The sequence below is a fragment of the Brachyistius frenatus genome, unplaced genomic scaffold, assembly GCF_029030835.1.
Source record: "Brachyistius frenatus isolate BFR_SWC_R1_liver_20210118 unplaced genomic scaffold, ASM2903083v1 Contig_5, whole genome shotgun sequence".
NCBI classification, from domain to species: domain Eukaryota; kingdom Metazoa; phylum Chordata; class Actinopteri; family Embiotocidae; genus Brachyistius; species Brachyistius frenatus.
Genome location: NW_027210604.1, coordinates 2,162,014 through 2,183,260, shown reverse-complemented (window position 1 = coordinate 2,183,260; position 21,247 = coordinate 2,162,014). Strand labels below are relative to the sequence as shown.

The 21,247-nt window shown below is 42.9% G+C and overlaps 1 protein-coding gene across 7 annotated transcripts in view; it reads left to right on the top strand.

Annotated features, from left to right (window-relative positions):
* dbn1 (drebrin 1) overlaps window positions 1–17,925 on the top strand; it is an 87,643-nt gene extending 69,718 nt beyond the window's left edge. Inside the window, exons 4-15 of one of the 7 annotated variants that reach the window (XM_069716652.1) lie at window positions 1,615–1,689; window positions 4,077–4,238; window positions 4,735–4,812; window positions 5,658–5,809; window positions 6,226–6,283; window positions 7,566–7,616; window positions 7,838–7,952; window positions 9,548–9,676; window positions 15,029–15,157; window positions 15,933–16,396; window positions 16,501–16,600; window positions 17,099–17,925. In XM_069716652.1, the coding sequence (XP_069572753.1) occupies window positions 1,615–1,689; window positions 4,077–4,238; window positions 4,735–4,812; window positions 5,658–5,809; window positions 6,226–6,283; window positions 7,566–7,616; window positions 7,838–7,952; window positions 9,548–9,676; window positions 15,029–15,157; window positions 15,933–16,396; window positions 16,501–16,600; window positions 17,099–17,154 (1,569 nt within the window). In that variant the 3' untranslated portion in view covers window positions 17,155–17,925. Of the gene's footprint in view, window positions 1–1,614; window positions 1,690–4,076; window positions 4,239–4,734; window positions 4,813–5,657; window positions 5,810–6,225; window positions 6,284–7,565; window positions 7,623–7,837; window positions 7,953–9,547; window positions 9,677–15,028; window positions 15,158–15,932; window positions 16,397–16,500; window positions 16,601–17,098 lie in introns of all 7 variants that reach the window. The other 6 variants (XM_069716671.1, XM_069716662.1, XM_069716643.1 and 3 more) reach the window with 6 other exon arrangements.
* Window positions 17,926–21,247: the final 3,322 nt, after the last annotated feature.

The window sequence follows — 21,247 nt, the reverse complement described above, 5'->3', positions numbered from 1 at the left end:
GAAAAGCAGAGAGAAACAACTATGTGACACAAAAGTCTCTAAAGTGACACATCCACAACTGTTTGAACTTTATTTGGCGGAAAAATTGTGTGATCGTGTCGGATCCCATCGGCATCCAGAAAAAAAAAAAAAAAGAAGTTCCTTTTATAATCTCTCTGTGTGGCTAATCGGAGGAAAAAAAAAAAAAAAAAAAAAAAAAAAAAAAAAAAAAAAAAAAAAAAAAAAAAAAAAAAAAAAAAAAAAAAAAAACAGCTTCTTCAAAAAGATGAAAAAACAAACTCGTACGTGAGACGACGTCACAGCGATCGTTCAAAACTTTCACACCGTGGTGACCAACCAATTCTTCTTCTTTTTTTTTTTTTTTTTGCAAGCGGTATAAATGGAACAGGAAGAGGAAAGACTTCCTGCTTCCTGCTTACTTTGAGAATACGCACATTTTTGTCTTGAGAGGCACTGATTTTCATGAGATTGTGTTGTGGGAGCGACTCAACGTGTGGACTTTTGTGGTTTTGCTGTGACAGCAGGTCCGGATGCGGACTTTCTCTCCTCAACGAGGACATTTCAACCTGATGTTGTAAAAACTGAAACCTTGTGACATTGAAGGTCCTGTAGAGGTCAAACGGAGGGAAGGAAACAGGAGTCTCGTCACCACAAGTGAAACACAGCAGAGAAATGTGTCCGCCATTTGATTTTGTGATGAAAAGGAAATGTAATGGGGGAGAAATGAATAATTTGTGCTGCTGAGTGTGCTGAGAGCATTTTTAATCCATCGGAGAGCCTGGAGATGAATGTCTTACTTTGTGAACCTGACAACAGCAGGAGCTGCATGATGACAGAGTGAGAGAGAGGTTGATTCAAACAGCCCCCGTCTCCTAGAAATGAACTTGAGTTGCTGCCTTGATTTGAATAAAGTTTTGTTTTTTTTCCCCCAGAGTTGAAGAGGTAAAAAGGAAAAACAAAAAGGCCTGATAATTAATGCAGCAAGTGGAGAAAGAAAAAGACATATGGCGGTCAGATGAGACTGGGAGAGGAGCCATAGGAGTCCATCATAATGTAACAGAGCAACTTTAACAGCCTGAAGAGCAACCAGACTGTTTCAAGATGGGCCCAAAAAAACAAAACAAAAAAGGCCAAAAACTGGACTACGAGTGCTACAACACTTCCTAAAATACACTGCAAAAGCATTCAAGCTTATATTTCTAATTTCCCCTCTTTCATCTCGCACACAGATAACATGTTGTTATTGGGGGGATAATTTGCTATGAATTCGGAAGAGATGGAGCCGTTTTCCTCTGTAATTGCTGCTCGCTGCGTTTGCATTGTGCCGGTTTGAATGAGCTGTGATTACTGAATCACATCCAGCCTCTTATAATACGACTGTTTCAATAACCCGAGCACGGCTGAACAGAAGCTCCTAATGAGACTCAAAAAAAAAAAAAAAAAAAAAACGAGACAGGAAACCATCCTGGACTGTGGTCGTCTGGAAGAAAAGTAATTAGTGAATTTGGATTAAAAGTTATGAGACAGCAGCGAAGAAATCCCTCATCCCACTTTTCTCCACTCCCTCCTTTCTTACATTCTTCTTTTATAACTCCAGCTTTCTCTCTTTTTCAGGTCGGGGAAGACGTGCCGGACGCCAGGAAGTGTGCCTGTGCCAGCCACGTCGCCACCATCGCAGACTTCTTCCAGGTCAGACCCAACATCGTGCTTTTACATAATCCCATAATTAAAAACCATAAATAACGAGCAGGTACGCACACAGACGATCAACATTTGTTTGCCGTTACAAGCCGCTCGTACAGCCGTAAACCTCATTTCTGTGTCCTCAGAAGCTGCACCTTCGGTTTAGTCTAATCACACCTGAGGTGTAATTTAAACCCGCTGCTGCTGCGCACCGGCTTCGACTCAGATTTGGGTCAAAGACTTGAGTGCAAAACCCCCAAATCATTTTCTTAAAAGGTTCAAATGTTTTTAATCGTGAAGTTCACCCAGAGCAGAGGGAAGCTACAACTTTCATGGGTAAGTCCTCCAAGTTAAATTGCTTGATCGACATCAGCACCTGAGTTACATGTTTTTGTTTTTTTGTGAGCACATTTGCGATTTTCAGAAAGAACAGAAAACAGAAAGAAGTCACCGAGGAGCTCAGTCGGTTAAGTGGAGGTGGTCACTGGAACACGGGGGACTCGGGTGCTGATGTTGATAAATCAGCGTGACTTTGAACACTTACTCATTACGGCCGAGGGGAGCTCCCCTCCGCTCGCTACGCATCGCTGCGCTCAGTCGGTCCACAGCAGGAAAAGCCTCTGAACGTTTTGACATCTCGAAAAGGCAACGCCGTCACTGGTACGAAACTCACCGAGTTGTGTAATTTCATTCAGGAGGTCTCGCTTCCACCTCGGTTCAGTCGTGACTCCGGAAAGACGGCTAATGATCTGACAAAGTGATCTCGGCAAAACGTGTGTGAGCTGAGATCTGCGAGCAGAAAATCATGTTTGTGTCATAATCGGCTTCGTAGATTGTAAATCATGTACAGAATGTTTGAATGTTTTCAACCGACTCTCTCTGTGGGAAAATAAGCTGCAAGCACATGAAAACATGTAGGAGGATCAAAGAGGAAGGACGAGTGTGTGTGTGTGCGCGTGTGTGTGTGTGTGTGTGCGCGCGTGCGTGTGTGTGTGTGTGTGTGTGTGTGTGTGTGTGTGCGTGCGTGTATTCACACCTGTACACCTGGCTGAGTGTGTACTTTCTGGATTTATAGAGAAGATAAAAAGATTGAGATTAAAGCAGAGATCATGTTTTATTTATATATATATCTTTTGCATAACAGCTAAGCGTGTGTGCGCGCGCATGTGTGTGGGATCGTGTGTGTTTTTGTGTGCGCGCACCGTGCATGTTGAAGTGTCATTATCCTCAAGTGGCAGTTCTCTCTCCCACACACCGTCGACTTTATCACACCAACAGGGGTTTTAAATGACCCTTTTGGGGAACACACACACACACACACACACACATATACATACACAGCCGTGTCTTCCATCACTTAGGAGGACACACTGTTTGAGATTAATTTCATGGAGACTCGACTGAATCTTAAACCAAGTTCACACTCAAAGATTTCATGAAAATTCAAACATCGTGGGGACTTTGTGTTTTCTTCTTTTTTTTTTTGGTCCTCTGAAGGACGTTGAGTCTCCTTGACGCGAGGATGTAAACAGATTTATGTCCCTGTGACATCGGTAATAGAAGCACAGATGTAACCAGAGAGTCCCGATGGTCCTTACTGACATGAACACCAGTAGTTTATTATGTGATCAGTGGGACATTATGGATATTACAGATCACATCTATACAAAGTTGTCCAAATATTAAAAGACCAGGTGTGAAGACCAGTAAAAAAAATAAATGTCCATGAATTTCAGACACTGCTTGAAGTCCAGCGGTCTGTCCCGACCCGAGAACCCATTTTATCCCAGCATGATGTGACTACAAAGAGTTTCTTGTGGCGTTTGGGAATGTTTGGCTTTCATCATAAATGTTCAGGGTGGAGTCGATTCTCTGCAGGCGTCCGGTCCAAACTGATCCGGATCATTTCCAAGTGTTTGTCCTTGTTTCCCCTTCTTAGAGTTGCTACTCATCCTCTGAGATCACGACTGAGCAGCTTTCTCTTTGTCGGGACTTTTGCTGATCGGAGTTTTTATTCAGTAAATTCTGTATCTGTAATGAAGCTGCTCTTCTATCTCTCGGTGAGCAAAGCCTGTTGTATTGATCTGCTGTTGGTGTGATCACTGTGGGATTAAACTGATCCAGTTTCCACCAAATGTTTTAGCTCTCCGTGCACCCCCCCCCCTTCCCCACCACCACCACCAATCTGACTTCTGACGCTCTCACCCAGTTCTGATGCCACGTTTCCGACTATCACGGTGCTCCTTAATAAACAGTGTTCAAGCTGGAAACTTGAAGCGCAGCTATTATTCATATTTTCCTGTGATTAATCCAAACCTCTCCACAGATATCTTCTACCAGCAGTATCCTCACATTTCTCTTTCTCTCTCTCTCTCTCTGTTCTCCGTCTCCAGGGAGTGGAGGTCACCGTCAACGCCAGCAGCCTGGAGGACATCGACCCGTCAGCCATCGGGCAGCGGCTGACCAACGGGACGGTGGCGGCGGCGGCGGCGGTGGTAGTGGCGAGCCCCGTGCTGAGCCGCCTGAAGACCCGAGACGAAGAGCACGCAGATGTGGTACGAAGAGAGACGTTTAACCCGGTATCTCCCCACAGTAAAACCGTCTCAGCGACTTTGGAAACTGGAGTCCGAAAGGATGTCGGGTTACGGCGAAGCAGGGAACCGAGTCGTTACGTGACGCGTGTAAAACTACTCATTTTTGGCCAAACTGTGATCTCTTCCAGACTCTTAACAACGTGGATTTGGATGCTTAGCTCGAAGGCAGCTTAGTTTTTTTTTAAAGCCCACACAAGAAACAAAAACAAAAACACGGTATCCTCTAGTGGACTGACGGGTGTATTACACAACCTCCCTCAGTTACGGTGAAATTTATAAGACTGGAAAATAATTTTAAAGCACACTGAGAATTCACCTGAGATGACGGTGTTTCTTACCGAGGAACAAGAAGTAGACTTCTCACCTGTGAAGGTCATTTATACACAGAATACAGCCGCTAACATGCTCCGACTCTCCTGAAGAAACCGGATTTCTCTCTAACTCTCTCCTGATCCAGGGTACAGTTTACGAGAAGACCAACGCAGAGGTGGAGATGAAGAAAATCAATCGAGAGGAGTTTTGGGAGCAGGCCAAGGTAGGTTGTTAGAGGAGAGGAGAGGAGGGAGGGTGAGGAGGATGATGAAGAAGAGGAAATGCTGGACACGGGAAGTAAAGGGAAACAGTTTAATCTGGGTTTATTATAAAAAAAAAAAAAAATTAAAAACGAGGGGATTAAAAGGGTTTATTACAATTTGGGTGGTGTTATTTTTTTTTTTTTTTTTACTGAATTGCTGTCAATAACCCGTCATTGCAAAGGAAAACTTCAACGACAGAAGCAGGTGGATCAGTAGACTGTGGTAGAGGAGAGGACTGACACCTCTCACATCTGGACACCGAAAATGAAGCTACAGCAGCTTAGCTTAGCTTAGCATAAAGACTGTAAACGGGAGGGAACAGCTAGCCTGGATATAACAACAACGAAAATCCACCTAATACTCACAAATAAACAGATTTCCTCTTGTGTGTTTAATTCCTTCAAAAAAAAACCCTCCAAAGTACAATAAGCGGTTTACCGTCTTACGTGGCTTCATGAGCCAGGCTATTTCGTACAGTCAAAGTATTCCTTTATATCTGATTACTGTTGAATATAAATAGTTAATGTGAATCCCAGTTACATGTGGAGTTGGGTAGAAGAGTTGAGTTGAACGCTCAAACCAAACACAAAATGACAGCCTGTTTCATGGAGCCGCAGGTTGTTCGCTGGAGGAGGATTTAACACAACCTGGCAACCCAAAAGCATTCATAAATGATGCATTTACTCTGGATGAATTAAAACCTGTAAACCCGCTTCAGGCTGCGGTACCACTGAGCGGTCGCCGCAGCCCTCCGTCGGAGACATTCAACGTGCCGGTGTCTCGTCTGTTTGCGTTTGGTCTCCAGCGCGAGGAGGAGCTGAGGAAGGAGGAGGAGAAGAAGAAGCAGGCGCAGGAGCGGCAGCGCTTCGAGGAGGAGCGGATGGAGCTGGAGAGGAAAGAGCAGGAGAACCGAGAGAAGAGGTACCGCGAGAGGGAGCAGCAGATCGAGGATCACAGGTGGGCAGCGAACACGCAAAACACTCACAACGATAAAACTAAATTCAATAACGAGAGATCATTAGGAGTAGGAAAGGATGTATTGATGTCCCAGATGGATGTAGGAGATTGCACAGGACCTCACCTCGCCCAGACGCCGGAGGCGGTGGAGCGGTGTATAGGGATTCCACTTTTTTTTTTGGTTTGTTACACCAAATCATAACATAAGATACCTCTGGGCACTTAAGCAACCCAACAAATCCCATGTGAGCAACAGCTGGGAGGAAAAAAAAAAACCTCAGTTTTAATAGGAAGAAAAACTTCCTCCAGCATGAATGAAAAAAACAAAACTGTTTTAACAGGAAGAAGAACCTTTTGTAAAAACGTCCTTCTATTTCAGGAACGACGAACTAATCTGTGTGTGTTTGTGTGAACAGGAAGAAGATGCTGGACGAAGAGGAAGCCAGCGAGAGGTTGCGGAGCCAGGCCACCATCGTAAGTGTCGCTATGCGAAATCAGTAATCCCGAATCAATCGTCCGACTCCAGCCTGAACTTACCAACATCACCCCTGATGTGCTTATGATTAAAATCACAAGACACTCCTTCCAGTTATTTTTCATGGCAGCAAATGAAGTGACACGCTTCGATCCCGTTTTTTTTAATTTTTTTTTATCCCTGCTGTCCATCAAAAGCATCGCTTCCCTTCCAGATAACCATGACGACGTCATCCTCTCGCCTCCGTGCCGGAGTCGTGCTGCCACACTGGAACGAAATCATTTTGTGTTTCTCAGGAGAGTGATTCAACTCCGTCCGAGCGTGTTTATTTTTCACGAGAGCGCGTGAAAGCCATCGGAGCGTCCCGCAAACGGCCGCCCGCTGCGTCGCGCCACATCCGCGGCGTTTCAGCTCGTCTTCCGAACATCTTATAAACCTCGTGGCGAGTTCATTAACACGCAGCGGTCCGGCTGCCTCGCTGGAGGAACCTCAGGAAACGTTACCGAAGTGAGCATCAGGATGAAATCAAAATTTAAAAAAAATTCATTTCAAGGACAGATGAGTCGGCTCCGTAGGTGTCTAGGTGATGCCTTCAGGAACCACGGAGGGATGGAAATGTTTGTCCAAAGATTTAGATTTGAATGCAGCTGTTTGCTAAATTATCTTCCTAATTAAGGAATCTCTGTCTGGATTGCACTCGGGTTTTTTTAACGACTGAACTGTGACAGCATGTCTGAGCTTGAAAGGAGGATATTTAACTGGCATTAGAGAAAGCACGAAAAATGTCTTGATATAGAATATTCAATATTAAAAAAAAAGACAAATAGAAAAAACAATAAATACAATTTTTGTTGCTTCTTTTCAACAAGACGAGTCACCTAGAAAATATCTAAAACTGTTTCACCAACTAGGAGCAGTTACATTGAAATGAAAGGACTCAGACTGAAGGCCCATTTTTCTACAACTGTGATTTCATTTTCATTTTTTCTGCAGCAGCCTCTCCTGGTTTTTGCTCTCTGCTTCTTCGCACCATGTGATGTCGAAACGAACAGAGTCTCTGTCCCCCCCTGCTGGCAGCAGCCTGTGATCATTACCTGCATTTGTATGAAAGCTCTCACAGTCTGGACTTCTAATATATCCTGGAAAAATTCGTCATGTCTATTTCAGGATGTCTGATTCGAGTTATTGTAAAATGTTCCACCCCGAGGTTAAATAAACGGTCCTGATAGGAATCCTTCAATTCCTGCTTTTTACATCTTCACCTGTTTTTATTCTCCTCAGGCAGCAGAGCTGAGCCTCGAGGAACTCAACCTGGACAAGAAGGAGTCTGAGGTAGAGGTGAGATTGATGAGCAAATAACACGGTCACATAAGCAGCGTTAAGCTACTGCAGAGGGAACGACGATAAAACCTTAAATATATAAAGCGGCGGCTACGTGTAGAGATTTTACTGCACAAAAAATTGGAAAAAGTGGGGTCGTGAACAACATTCACAACAAAACAACAACAAACAACAAAATTCTGTCATTATTCGGCGTGATTTTGTGTTCCCAGGAGGCGAAGGCCATCATCGCTCAGCGGTCAGGAAACCCTCGAGAGTTTTTCAAGCAGAAGGAGAGAGCCATGACCATCAGTGTGGACACCTCGCCCGTCTCCATCCACAGGACCGGTAAACATTTTAAAACTCACCTGTTGCTTTATCTGCAGGGTTCAGTTTATTTTCAGGTAAAACTGGGAAGAAATGGGATGAAATATCTGTGAAACCAAAGAAGCTTTTTTTTTAATAGAAATGTGACAATTGAAGTTAAAAAGAGAAGAGAAGACTTAAAGGAAGAGCCTTACTGTTAATTAAATCTACAGCTCTCATCCGTTAAAGGGATAATTCGGGTTTATTTCAGGCTTCGTCTTTCCATTCGCAGTCCTACATATGTTGGGATGAAGAGATGAAGCAGCTGAGGACGACCCGGGGAGTAAAGGGGAGGGACCTCATCCGATTCATTAACCATCAACTTTAAGAAAATGTTCATAACGTTCAACGCTCCTCAGCTGCAGCTTCTGTTGAACTTGAATATTTCAGAGACGCTCTTTTATCCTTGAAAGGTTTCGATCGAGAGGAAACACCTGAAAAAGTTCAGGTCTTTCTTCTGGAATCCCAACATGAAGGAGGCGAAACTGTAAAAAAAAAAAGAACCATCTTCTCTCTCTGTTGGCCGGCTGCTGTCGAGCCTCAAACGTAGTGTTTTTCTACATCGTTGTATGTCGTTTGTCTGCAGTGTTTGCCGCGACCTCGCTGAAAACGGAGAAGCACAATCTCAGTGGCGAGGATGTAACTTTCGCTCGAAAACGATGGGACATCATTTATTTCGCAAGCTCCATTTTTCAGTTCGAAAGAAGTAGTCAGCCAGTCCTGAAAGACACGAACAGCAGCAAAACAAGGAAACCGATGTATGTTCTTTTAAAACATACTCCGACACTTGTCTTAAGAACTACAGCCGTGCATACGGATGTATTTTCCCTGAATCGTTTGCTCCGAGAGCCGGCCTCTGTCGTGGAGGTCTCACGTAGCCACTCTCGTACTCGAATCACTTTGTCCGGGTGGACCATTTTGTAATTAGAATTTGTCTTCGAGTACCTCGCAATCGTCACGTCGCAGTGCCGTCAGCTTCTCATCTCTGCCTCTAACTGCATGGTGTCTGCAGTCGGTGTGTTAAAAGCCACACTAACCACTTCTCTTTCTGTCTTTCTCCTCTCTTTCCTTCTTTTTTCTTTCCCTTCTGCTCGCTGGTTTTTCTTCTACCACCTCTCCGCTCTTTTGTGTTCACCGATCCTCACGTTACATGAATCACACCCACTCCTCTGCTCTTTTGTCATCCTTCATTTCTCCTTCATGTGATAATTTGTGGATTTAAAAAAAAAAAAAAAAAAATAAAAAATTCTCTCCTCCTCATCATCCTCTTTTTCTTCCTCGTTTCTTCTTCATGGGTTTCTACGGGACTCCTTTTTCCTTTCCCACAATCCTCTCCGTTCCCTCTGGGGACTGAACATCTTTTGTCCTGACTCTGACCTCTCCCTCTTTTCCTTCTACTCTTCCTCCTTCTCTTGTTTTTGTCTGTCTGCCTCCGTCTCGTCCGTCTCCCTCGCTCTTCTCTGTCATGTCGCGTCGTTTCGTGTCCTTGTTCTGTGTGTGTGTGTGTGTGTGTGTGTGTGTGTGTGTGTCCTCGTGTCCGGTCGTGCGTGGCTTCTGTCTGTCGTCCTGACCGCCAGGCCGTTTGGACAGCCCGTTCTTGAGGCAGCAGCACAGTCCCAGCAGCCCCAGTCCGACTCCCCCACCCCGGGGCGCCTCGCCCCTCCGCACCCCGCCACACTCACGGACGCAGCCCGCCGCTGCAGCCGGTAGGTACAACACATGACCGGTGAACCGCAGAAGAAGAAGTGAAGAGGAAAAGACGGACGCTTGGTCGAACGTCAGTCCTCCCCGCAATTATGGGCGACAACAAAAAGAGAACGTTAGAGGATGAAACGGCATGTGGTCAACGAGTCTCTCAAAACACCGAACACGCTTACATGTGCACTAGTATCCTGGTCTTCACTATATTTGGGGTGTAATGCTCGCATGTCATCATGAATAATCAGAAATAATCACGTTAATTAGCCTCACGTCTACGTGACATTATTTATTCATTTGCTTCTTATGTGTCGTTGCTCCAAATCCTGCCAGACTGAAAAAAAAAAAAAAAACGAACACAAAATAATCCTTTTCCGACTTCTGGACCAGAACCAGAGCTGATCCAGGGTCTGAAAACCGGGACGGGATGTTCAATGAACACAAAAGGAGTAAATACCTCGTGATATTGGGCTACTAGTGTGCTTGTGATTTAATCCATAAATCAGTCAGTCAGACTGAATCAGAAGAAAAGGATATTCCAAATTAAAATAAACTAAAATGTATATATAAATAGACAATTAAAAAATAATTTAAGGCCAAACTAAGAGCAAGGTCTTTGAGTTTGCCTTTAAAAATATTAACTCTTTCTGCTGCCTTCAGGTTTACAGGAAGGCTCTTTTTCTTCCAGAGACATGGACTGTTGTAAGTAAAGGAAAACTCACCGTGGGGTTTTTGTTTTGACTTTTGGATTAATTAAAAGGCCACTTGCAGAAAACCTGAAGGCTTCAGAAGGTCCATACAACAAAAGACAAACAAGACCACTGGCTTTATAAACCAATACAATTTTTTTTTTTTTTATCAAATTGATGTAATGTGAGCTGTCTTTCTGGTCAACACGCGTGTTAATGCAGTGATTTTATAATTCAGTCATTCAAATTTAAATCTGCACTGCGAAAGTTATCTTTTTTTTTTTTAAAGCTGCAAACATTCCTGGGAGAATTTGGAACAAAAATATTGATATTAATATGAATATTTCCATTAATTGGAAATTAGTGTGACCGTTTGGTCAGCTTGAATGACTGTGAAGCTGTGACGGTCGAGTTCTTCCACACTTCAACTATTAAATACAAGTATGTAGACCATCTAAAGTATTTTGTTTCCAATCCAAAAATCAAAAACTGAATTTATTTTTTTAAAAAGAAGTAGGAAACATCTGCAGCATCTGTCTTGAGAGACCACGAACGGACAGTTGAAATCTGTTTTCGTCAGTTTTTCAGACCACATGCATTTCCATCATCTAAAGTTCAGCACCTAATTTTAGCACTTAGCACACGTACACTCCTTCACACCCCACACATCTGCACACCAACCCCTAAAAACCCCTCATCACCCTCCACCAAAGTCACCACCCCAACCCCGCCCCCACCCTCCGCTCCCTGGTACCCGACAACAGCTAACACCTCCCTCTGACCTCATTTCATCATTTAAAGTAGCTGATTCTCACTTTTGAATTGTTTGATTTTGAAGAAGCAGCAGACTTATATTCTGTTGTTGTTGTTTTTTTAACTTGTCAACAAATCCTGTGAAAAGACTGAAACCAACAATTAAGTACCAAATGTTAATTAATGCGCCGCCGAAAATAGTCCCTGAAAAATACAGCTTCCTCTTGTTTGAGTAACTTTTGATATAAACTACAGTCGCCGGCTGCTTTTGAAAGTTACTGAGCTTTTTTAAAAGTAGAAATATGTCTCAGATGCACATCTTTAGTAGTTTTCATTTGGCTTGGAGCAGGAAGCCACAGAGAGGAAGTCGGAAAGTACCGAAGAGGCGGTACTAAAGTAACGCGTCGCAATTCACCTGTTTTCACCTGTTGAGGTCACCATGTGGTGCTTTATATCCACCGCAGTTTATTGTATTCACTTTGTGATACAAAGCAGCAGCGATGAAAAAGTTTCATCCGGGTAACTTGTTTTCTGCGTCACACCTGGTGCAAAGCGACGCAAAGTGCAACGTAAGTGTCTTTGCTCGTTTCAGACCGACACAGTGTTTATTTTATCGCCCATTTTAAATACTAAATTTGCTCCAGTCTGAGCGCCCGTTGGCGGGTTGACCTCGAAACGAAGCGTGATGAGGCACATTGTTTGTGCATTTCTGACTTGAGGCAGCTCAAAAGTGATTAACCAACAAAAACATCTTCAGTCAGTGACGCAGTATTTGACTGTTGATTTAAGGATGCGTGATTAAGACAGTAACGGTGCACATACACGCTGCTTGTTACACACAGAAGGACATTCAGTGGAGCACAAGCATGCAGAAGATCGAAAAGTAAAAAGATTACAAAGTGAACAGTTCATATTGTTAATATCAATCTGATCAATCTGCATGCGTTCTTTTCCTTCTACTCTGCAAGTCTATCATTATAATAGTAATGCACCAAGGTGCAAGCACGCCTGGCTATTACAGGGATTGGATATGGCAATCTGATTGAACACACAGATAATGATTTATAAAAACTCAGGTCCAACCCCTTCGAACGTTGAGCCTTCCTTTGCACTCCGATCGTCCGCTGTTCAACTGGCAGAAGTGGATTTAGACTCTTCGTAAAAGCACTTTCACCACCATGAGCTTTAGACCGTGCACTCAGATCATTAAAATAGAGCCCTGAATGTTAAACATTCTTTCTGGCTGCAAACCATAAAGCTGCTCGTCGGTTTGTGTGGTAGATGTTGAGTCTGTCGTGCCCCCCTCCATCCTCTAGATGTCGTCCAGTCGGCTGCTGATGTTGAATTATTTTTCTAAGTGTTCCTGTTTTATTTTCCTGATGTGTTTCTGGTTTGAAGTGATTTCACTCCTCTCGGGGATAAAGAGCTGTTTCTTCAACTGCAGAATCTCACTGGTTTTCTATCACCTTCCTCCTCTTCTGATCCTCGATCTCATGCCTCTGATCCGGGACTGCTTCACCGCTCTGCACACACACACACTCTAAAAAAAAAAAACCACACACACTCCTGCTGCGGCCATTTAATCCTGACCGACTGACCAACCTTGTGAGTGTTTGCGTATGAGTGTGTGATGTCATTGAGCCGTCCGACGGTCGTCATGGCAGTTTGTTGGCTTGTGTCTGATTGAATATGGATATTCGCCTTCGGCATAGTTGTCATTCAGGTTAAAGACCATAATGGTGATTCTTTTTAAGGTTTTAGCTGGTTAACTACAAGCATGTTTGTTACACCCGAGATACTGCCAACCAACTCTTCTTTTGAGATGGACTGACCTTCATATCGTCCTTTGAGAACCTTTCAACTTCCAAAACTTAAATCTACAGCCCAAAAAAAAACATTGCATTTGCAAATTACGCTTTTGGAAAATGGAGCCCAGCGGAGCAGAATCGCAACTGCAGTGCAGCATCATCGAGGTGCGGTTAAAAATGTCCGTTCTTGTTGCACATTAACAGAGTGCAGCACAGTGATGCACACGGATCAAGTGGGAGCGATAACTTTGTGAATAAGTATTCCAAGTTATGTCTCTTGATCAACTTCAGCGCCTGATTTAAACGTGTTTTTTGTGGCACGTGAGCATTTGTGATTTCACCGTGGACTCACTAAGCAGAGAGCGCACGTCAAATTATGTCCCAAAAGTCAAGAGCTCTGAGACCTCAAAACGCTTTAGAAAGTCGACTGCGATTAAGCAACGAGACGGGGGAGAAGACCGAAGAAGGTGTGTTGGGTCAGGAGCACCATGAAATTATCCAACTGGGTCGGGCTGTCAACACTGAGTTCTGCTGTGACCTTCTGAGGTGTCTGAGGGAAACGTTTCCCTTTCTGTTCCCACAAAAGTTGGCGGCGCTCTCTGCTTCAGTTTTCAGGTCCAGGGTGAAATTGCAAGCGCTTACGTAACAGTGGTCACAACAAAAAGGCTGATCAACCGTCTTAAAACCTTTCGGTGGTATCGATCCATCCAATTAGTTCTGTTCTTATTTCTGCAAGTCATGAAATTGAAAAGAGACGGATCCATTTGCTGTTCATTTCCCAGAAAGACGTTGATGTTGAAATTTTCCATGCTGTTAGAAACCACCTCCATTTTATCTCAAAAACTGGGCATCAAAGATCAAACTATCTGCCTGGCTGGATGTGATGAGAGATCAGGCAGAATCAAACATGATGGAGTTAACGGGTAAAATCATGCAGACCACCATTATGATCGTCAGTGTCTGTTCTTGCATGTTTGTAAGTGCTGCAATGGCAGATTAACATGCTGGGTGGAGATTCATCCCCATTTATATCCACAGACAACAAAAGTAGTTCTATTTAAATCCAATCCTTCTTTTTTTATTTTTTTAAAAAGAAAGAAAAGAAAACACTTTTCTAAACTGGTTTCTTCACTCTGTGAAAGATTTAGTTTTGGTAAACACTTCTTACACCAGTTTTTCTGGAAGTTTTACTTTCTATTTGATGTCCTTATTCATGTAACAGCCGGGAAGTCCTTCTCCTCTGAATACGGGCATTTGATCAGCTGGTGATGTGGAGAACCCACCCATGCAGGAGCCTGCCGAGCTGGATGTGATTTGTCGTTTCATAACGGGGTCGCACATCTCAGTCGGCCGTTTGTTTCCTGTCGCGGCGACGCCGTCGCTCTTCATCTGTCGTTGGGAACTCTTGTTCTGGCCTCTGAACAGGACGTCCGACTGTGACGAGCATGAACTCATCAAACATCTGAGAAATAATCGTCGTTTTCATTGTGGAAGTGATTCCCTCGACCGTAACCGACGCTGTGACGATGTCCGTCATGATGTCGTGTGATGTCCGTGTTATCGCTGTGACATCACCCACAGCGTGTTGGTATGCGTCGGCGGCATACCAACGGATGTCCGCTGGATATCCGATTACTGTTTCATGGCTTCGCTGGATCATCGTGACTGTGTCTTGGGGAACCATTCATGGGAGCAACTCTGGGCTTTTGAATTGCTTGTCAGTATTTGTGCGGCGGTTAAGCGGTCTGAAACCGGCCGCGGTGACTGTACCCGTCCGTTCGCTGTGATTTTGTCCGACGTCGAATGTGTTGAACTAACGCAGGAAGTGACTCCGGAGCTTCACGTCATCACAAGCTCCTATCAGCATCGTAATTTTTTTTTTAATCAAAAACAACCTCTCAACTGAAATGAAGTTTAAAAAAAAAAAAAAGTTACGAACTCTTGAATTCTGACACATTAAGAGACTAATTTAATATTATACAACAAACGGAAAATGTTGTGTTAGTTCAACACATCTGCTTGATGATTTTGGTGATGAGACATCTTCTGCATTGTACCTCTTCGACTGTTTTTTTTTTTTTCCTATCGTTGTGCCACTCTGTGCCTCTAGGGGACGACGACGACGACGAAGCGAGCACAGATCGCAACATGGCCGCCGTGTCGCCCATTCCTAAAATAGTCACCACGCCCATCAAAGAGGACGTCAGCCGGGAGGAGGAAGACCGCAGAAACGAGTGGGGTGAGTGTGAAATCATAAACTGTACATGTAGACATTACCCGCAGGTTTCACGAAGAGCGGTTTTGAAGTTCAGTTCCAGGTGTCTCTGGTCGTTACTTGACTCCGCCTCCTGGCTGATCCAACGTTAGGCAACGAGGTGGCGCGTGGGTGGAGCTGAGGCGGGCCGAATGAAGCCTGGTTACTGAAACCTGCAGGCAGCTCGTCAACTGTGACGGCACCAACCTGTCGCTCAAAGTACTACCGCTCTTAATTATGCATAAATTTAAGCTTTAATGCAATTTAAACGGGTGAGTTTTATAAAAAAAAATTCACCCTCCAAACAGTTGTCGTGAAATGCGAAATTGGCTATCAAGACCAAAACCTTTTTTCTTTTTACCAGGTTGTTAAGATGTTTATTTCTGCTGTAAAGTTGGGCATTTTAACATCATGGAGTTCTACTGGGAACGACTCGCTTTTGAAGAACTGCAGTTTTTGGAACTTCCCCATTAACTTTTTTTTAACATTAACATTTTTCGGCCTGAGGGGGAACGACCCCGTTTTGCCCTTCTTTTTTTTTTTTTGTCACTCCGGCATTCTTGTTTTTTAGCGCAAATAAAATGAAACAACAATAATTTGTAAACTAAACCTCTAAAAGCTTTAATCGAAACGTTTAGATGTTTTTCGGACAAAAAAACAAAACATTTTCAGGGTAAGAAACAAAAAAAACAAAAAAAACAAAAAACTGAAGAAACGTAGGCGTTGTCATGGAATCTGCCTCTTGCTTTGTTTTCTCCAGATTCGGTGCCAAAGCAGGTGCAGAAGCCGCCGGTCCAGGAGTCGACGCCCACCAAGCCCGTGCAGAGCGTCGCCCCGCAGGCCCGCGACTCCACCGGCTTCTCTCCGTGGGACTCCGGGACAGACAGTCTGGTTGACCTGTGGGACAGCAGCTCCATCGCGCCCGCCAAGCCCGCCCAGTCCTCCAATCTGGTGGACCTGATGGGAGACGTCCCGCCCAGCACCGCCGCCGGCGCCGGCCGGCCTCAGCCCCTCCTCAGCTTCGATGAGATGATGGACGGGACTTTCTGCTCGGCCACCGTCGCCGAGGACGACCCCTCCAGTCTAGTGGACGTGATGGGCTCTGACCAGATGACCCTCAGCTACCAGCATGCACTGCAGCACGCGTCTGGGGACAGGCAGCAGCTGGAGGATGGACAGCTGCTGATGACCAATGGGGAGACACTGCTGAAAGAAGGAACACAGGTCAGACGGGTCGATGCTGACGCTGTCCTTCAGAAACAAGTTTTCTTGTCTTTTTGTCTTTTAATGCTTGTTTTCTTTCTCCTTCTGTTTGTTGGCGCTTTTAGGCGAGTGAGGGCTATTTCAGCCAATCACAGGAGGATGAATTCGGCCAATCAGAGGAGTCCTCGGCTAAACCTACCCCGGTCTTTTATAACAAGCCACCAGGTAGGACACTCTGCTGAAAATACAAGAAGGTTACTGCAAATAGAAGTTTAAAGACATTCTACACTGCCCCCAATTTTACTTCCTTCACTTTTTCCAATCCTGATTTTTCAGCATAATGTTTTTACACTTTTACAGACTCACTCTTTTCTAACAGAGTATTTTTTTTTTTATCCAATTATTATCGGACAGCTGTTACTCTTCTGTCAATAGCAACAACATTGCCTTTGCAAATGTTTCGAATCAACGGGCATAGTCTTCCCATTTCTGATTCATTTTATTGTGAAACAGCATGATTTCAGTTTCATCTGCTTCATTTTTTGCTGACCTCAAACAAAACGTAGTTACTATTAAAAGTTATTCCTTTTTTGTGTTTGTGTGCAACAGAAACGGTCTTTATGTTACCCCTCTTTGTTCTCGTAAAGATTTTATTCACGACTTGTTCTGTTTTATAGTGTAAATTAACGAACAAATAAACAAACCTGTTGTTTGTGTGTTCAGAGATTGACATTACGTGCTGGGACACGGACCCCGTGGTCGACGATGACGATGACTAACCGGCCAATCCCACGCCACCATCGGACCAAGAGGAAGTAGGAAGTGCGCTTCATGAAGAAAACTGATTTTTTTTTTCTAAAAAAACAAAACGCAAACAAACAAAAAAAAAGTCATAATAATAATAACAACAACAAGTCTTGCATCAAAACTACTTCTGTATTATCTTTTAGAGGAAAAGAAAAACAGTAGCCACCGACAAAAAAAAAAAGACACAAAAAAAAGACGGGGTTTGATTTATCGTTAAAGATGGTTTGGAAGGATTTTTTTTTTTTTCTGTGTTTGTTATTTTATTTATTTGTTTTTTTTCTTTCTTTTCTTTTTTGCTATGCAGATGTAATAGCTGGGAGCGGGGATTCTGTTTGTGTACATGATTTATTACACGTTAACGTAGCGCACTGCTGCATATTAGAGACAATGAAGGCCGGCGTGCGGCGGGCAGCCGACACGCTTAGTCTGTAGTGCTTTAATAACACCCTATAAAACTAATACAGTGGATCAATACAGCTGCCATGTATATCTTCACTCTGTTCTTTTACCTCTTTTTCACCTCCCTACTTCCTTCTGCCTTCCTACCCCAAAATAATCACCTCTGCAAGTCAGTTAATCTTGTATTTAGATGTCACTTTATTGGGGGAAATAAAGGTGAAATATTTTATTTATTCTAGTGCATCTGAGCTGAAAATCTCTTCAAATTCAAACTGTGGCTCCTTTTTCACTCCTTTTGTATGATTTTAAGACTGAATTCAAGATTAAATGGCTTGTGAATCTGACTGCTTTTTCTTCGGTGCACTTTGCTTTCTTCTTCTGCCTCCTTGTGGATGAACTGCAGCTTTACCATCAGCCCTCGCCCCATTCTGAGCCCCTAAAAGTCCTTATTTTTTTGTCCCACTTGTGTGTTTACGCGAGAAAAACAAGGAGTGTTTTCTGCATCTACTCTAGATGAATATATTGTAGATATTTTTCCAGTTTTTTAGGAGAGTTTGGCTTTAAGATAGTGAGCAAGAAGCCTTTAGCTTGTGCACAGTGAGAAAGCAATTTTTATGATTGTTATTCATCTGTTGACGTTTCTCCAAAGGTTAAAAGATTTTGGAGCTCTTGGACGGCGGTGGGAGCAGGTTCTTTTTAGAGAAAGAAGAGGCAGGATGATTTTTTTTTTTTTTTTTTAATTTCCAGCCTTGCTGTCCCACAGAAAGAGGGGTCAAAACGCTGGATGCAAATTTGGGCCACACAATTACAAATATGTATATTTTTATGCCTTTGTTTTAATCTGCTCAGAGAACCAGACGCTCAGGATTTATCACATCACAAATTTTACAAAACAAATTGGAAAGTGATAGCCCCTCCCCGATAACATGCAAACTTAGTGGAATCAAACAGTTTTTTTCAGGTTAAAAGCAGCAGTGAACCACCCGACAAAATAACACGGCAGCAGGTTTTCTTCGTGCCAACTCTGTGGAATGAGAAAACTTCTCGGCGTGTGCTTGAAATTTCAATCAGAAAACCTGCGTTAAACAACTGACGGTGTGAAGTTTGAGAGGAAAGGAAGGTCCCGTGCACCATGGAAAGAGTTGGAGTCCAGTGTTGAGGTGGAATAAAACTCAGCACGGTGACTCCCGCAACTCATGTACATGAATAATTACATTTACGGTCATTTTATGCTGCAGTTCAGTTAAAAACCTTCTTCATTCAACAGCTGTAACTCCCGTACAGATTCTGAGTTTAAACACAAAACAGGATCGGTTTATAAAATACGATGCTTTGTTATAGATAAAACTACCAGCGGTATGTTTGACCATCACTTAATCTATTTTTTGTCAATAATATTTGCATGTTTTTACAAAGATTTTCAATTCATGACTCTCACTTTGTGTGTTTTCTGCTACTTTTAATTAATCGGTTCTTAACAAAGGTTTTTTTTTACACCAAAAGTGGTTATTTGATCTTAAAGTTAAAGGGCTCTATCTTATATCTGGTGCAAAGCGCAATGAAAGTGATATCAGCGGGTTAATATTGCTCGTGAGCAGGTTAAAATAAACTGCAAATATTTGCAGATTCTGGATTCTATCCAGTAATAGATAGTGGTCGTTAAATTTGGCGAATTTATTAGAAAATAATCCCGACAAGCTTCCTGACATCTGGAGCTCTGAGTACCTTAAAACCCTCACTCTGATTTGTAAAAGTCTGCTGCCCTTCTGCTTTTGTTCTGTGCCAATGCAAACATACCACAATGTTTTTGTATTATTATTTTTTTAATTTTTTTTTTTTAATGATGTGCTGTTTAGTTCCTCCTGGAAACGGGAGTGAGAGGCGGGGCGGGCTGAGGCGGGAGGCGTGTGTGTGTTTTTAATACCTGTCGAAAAGTGTGCTAGAAATGATTTTCAGGACCTTTTTGGATATTAGCAAACAACAGTGTTCGTCTTTTTGCTGTACATCCCTGTAGAAAAATAAAAACTCTGAGGCAATAAGAGTAGCTGTGTTTGTGTGGAGCTTCTGGAGACTGCGTGTGTTCACCTGAAGGGAGGCATCAAAACACAAACCAGCTGACCCATGGTGTTACGATGCGTTCGGGGACCTGGTTTGATTTATACCTGCATCCTGAATGTTTTGAGGTTGCATTCAACACAACTGAAATATTATTCAATTCTGTAAAATGAGGCTTAATTAGTGAATAAATAGGAAAATCTTGATTTTATTTTGCCAGTTTGTCTCATCACTTGTGACTGTACAAACCTGCAAGCATTAGTTTAACCATTAGCAGGTTCAACTTGGAATAACTTGGTTAAAAAACAAGAAAAACTCCAAAGCCCTTTTTCAGATGACAAGTTCAAGGTGAAATTCTAAAAACAAGGACAATGCTTGTACATATTTAAACTGAACTGGGTTGCAACCCATGCGTAGTTGCACAAACAGCCGTTTTCCTTTGTTGTCTGGAATAACTTGGGTTGAAAGACGTTGAAAGTTTGTCTTGATATTAAAGTTAATTAAGTCACTGTTTTTACAAACACGGCTCATTCTGCCGTGCAATACCACTCTGCCCCACAAGAGGAGCTAGCGAGTTACTGTAACATAAGGTTTGCCTTCAGTCCAATAAGAGAAAAAATGTCTTCTAACCTTTTGTCATGGCAAACAGAACAGTAATGTTACTTTAGTTTTTTGTACACAACGTGGTTAAGAGGGTTAGAATAGCTGTGACTCGTTCAATTAGCTCGGCATCTATCTACCAAACTGAGTCATCTTTTTGCGGACAAAACTAAACTTGTGTGGACAATTCACAACAGATCTGAAGTTCAACACAAACTGCACTAAAATACATTACAAAGGATTTCGATATCTGGTGGTGCTGTGGCTGTTTTCTCGCTAAAATAGGAGATAAGTAAGATATAACTTAAACTGTTGGCTTCACTGAATTTTAATTTGAAAATATGCTGTAATGGTTGCATACAATCTAATTAAAGAATCACCAGTTATAGAAAAAACAAATGACTAACTGACATTAGAGTAGAAGTACGCTATATAAAAATTCAGAGAGCGGGTGTTACACTGAAATATGTCCTCCGTCAGATGCCATAACCTGCCCTGATATTTTCCATATTGCCTACTTTAAGCCTTGGAAACTGAACTCATCACCATTTAAAGCAAAAATACACCAAGACATTAAACTTATTCAGTCTTGATCATTTCAAATATTGATCTAATTTGTTATGAAGTCAAAAATCAAATTCGGTTGGCTTGTGTTCTTTAATTTAAAGATTGCAGTGTTTCCTTTTTATTTAAAATGTTCATGTTGAGAATCACTGCAGGTCAATACGACAAGTATCAGTTTGGTTTGAGCTTCGTAGCGGCTTCTTCCTCCTCTCCTCATCCTCTGCACTCAGCTTGCAGTTCACACCTCCACCACTAGATGGCCCCGCTGCATCTCCTTTTACACTCTAAACCTCTGGAGGACGTTGGACCTTGTGTTAACAGCCCTCCTCCCTCTCATGTTTCTTTCTGTTTGTGGTGCTGATTTCTGATCATCCGTCACCTCTGCAGCACTTTTTCCTCCTGTTGATTTTTGGAGTTGATCTCTCCCGGTGAAACTTTAAGACTTTC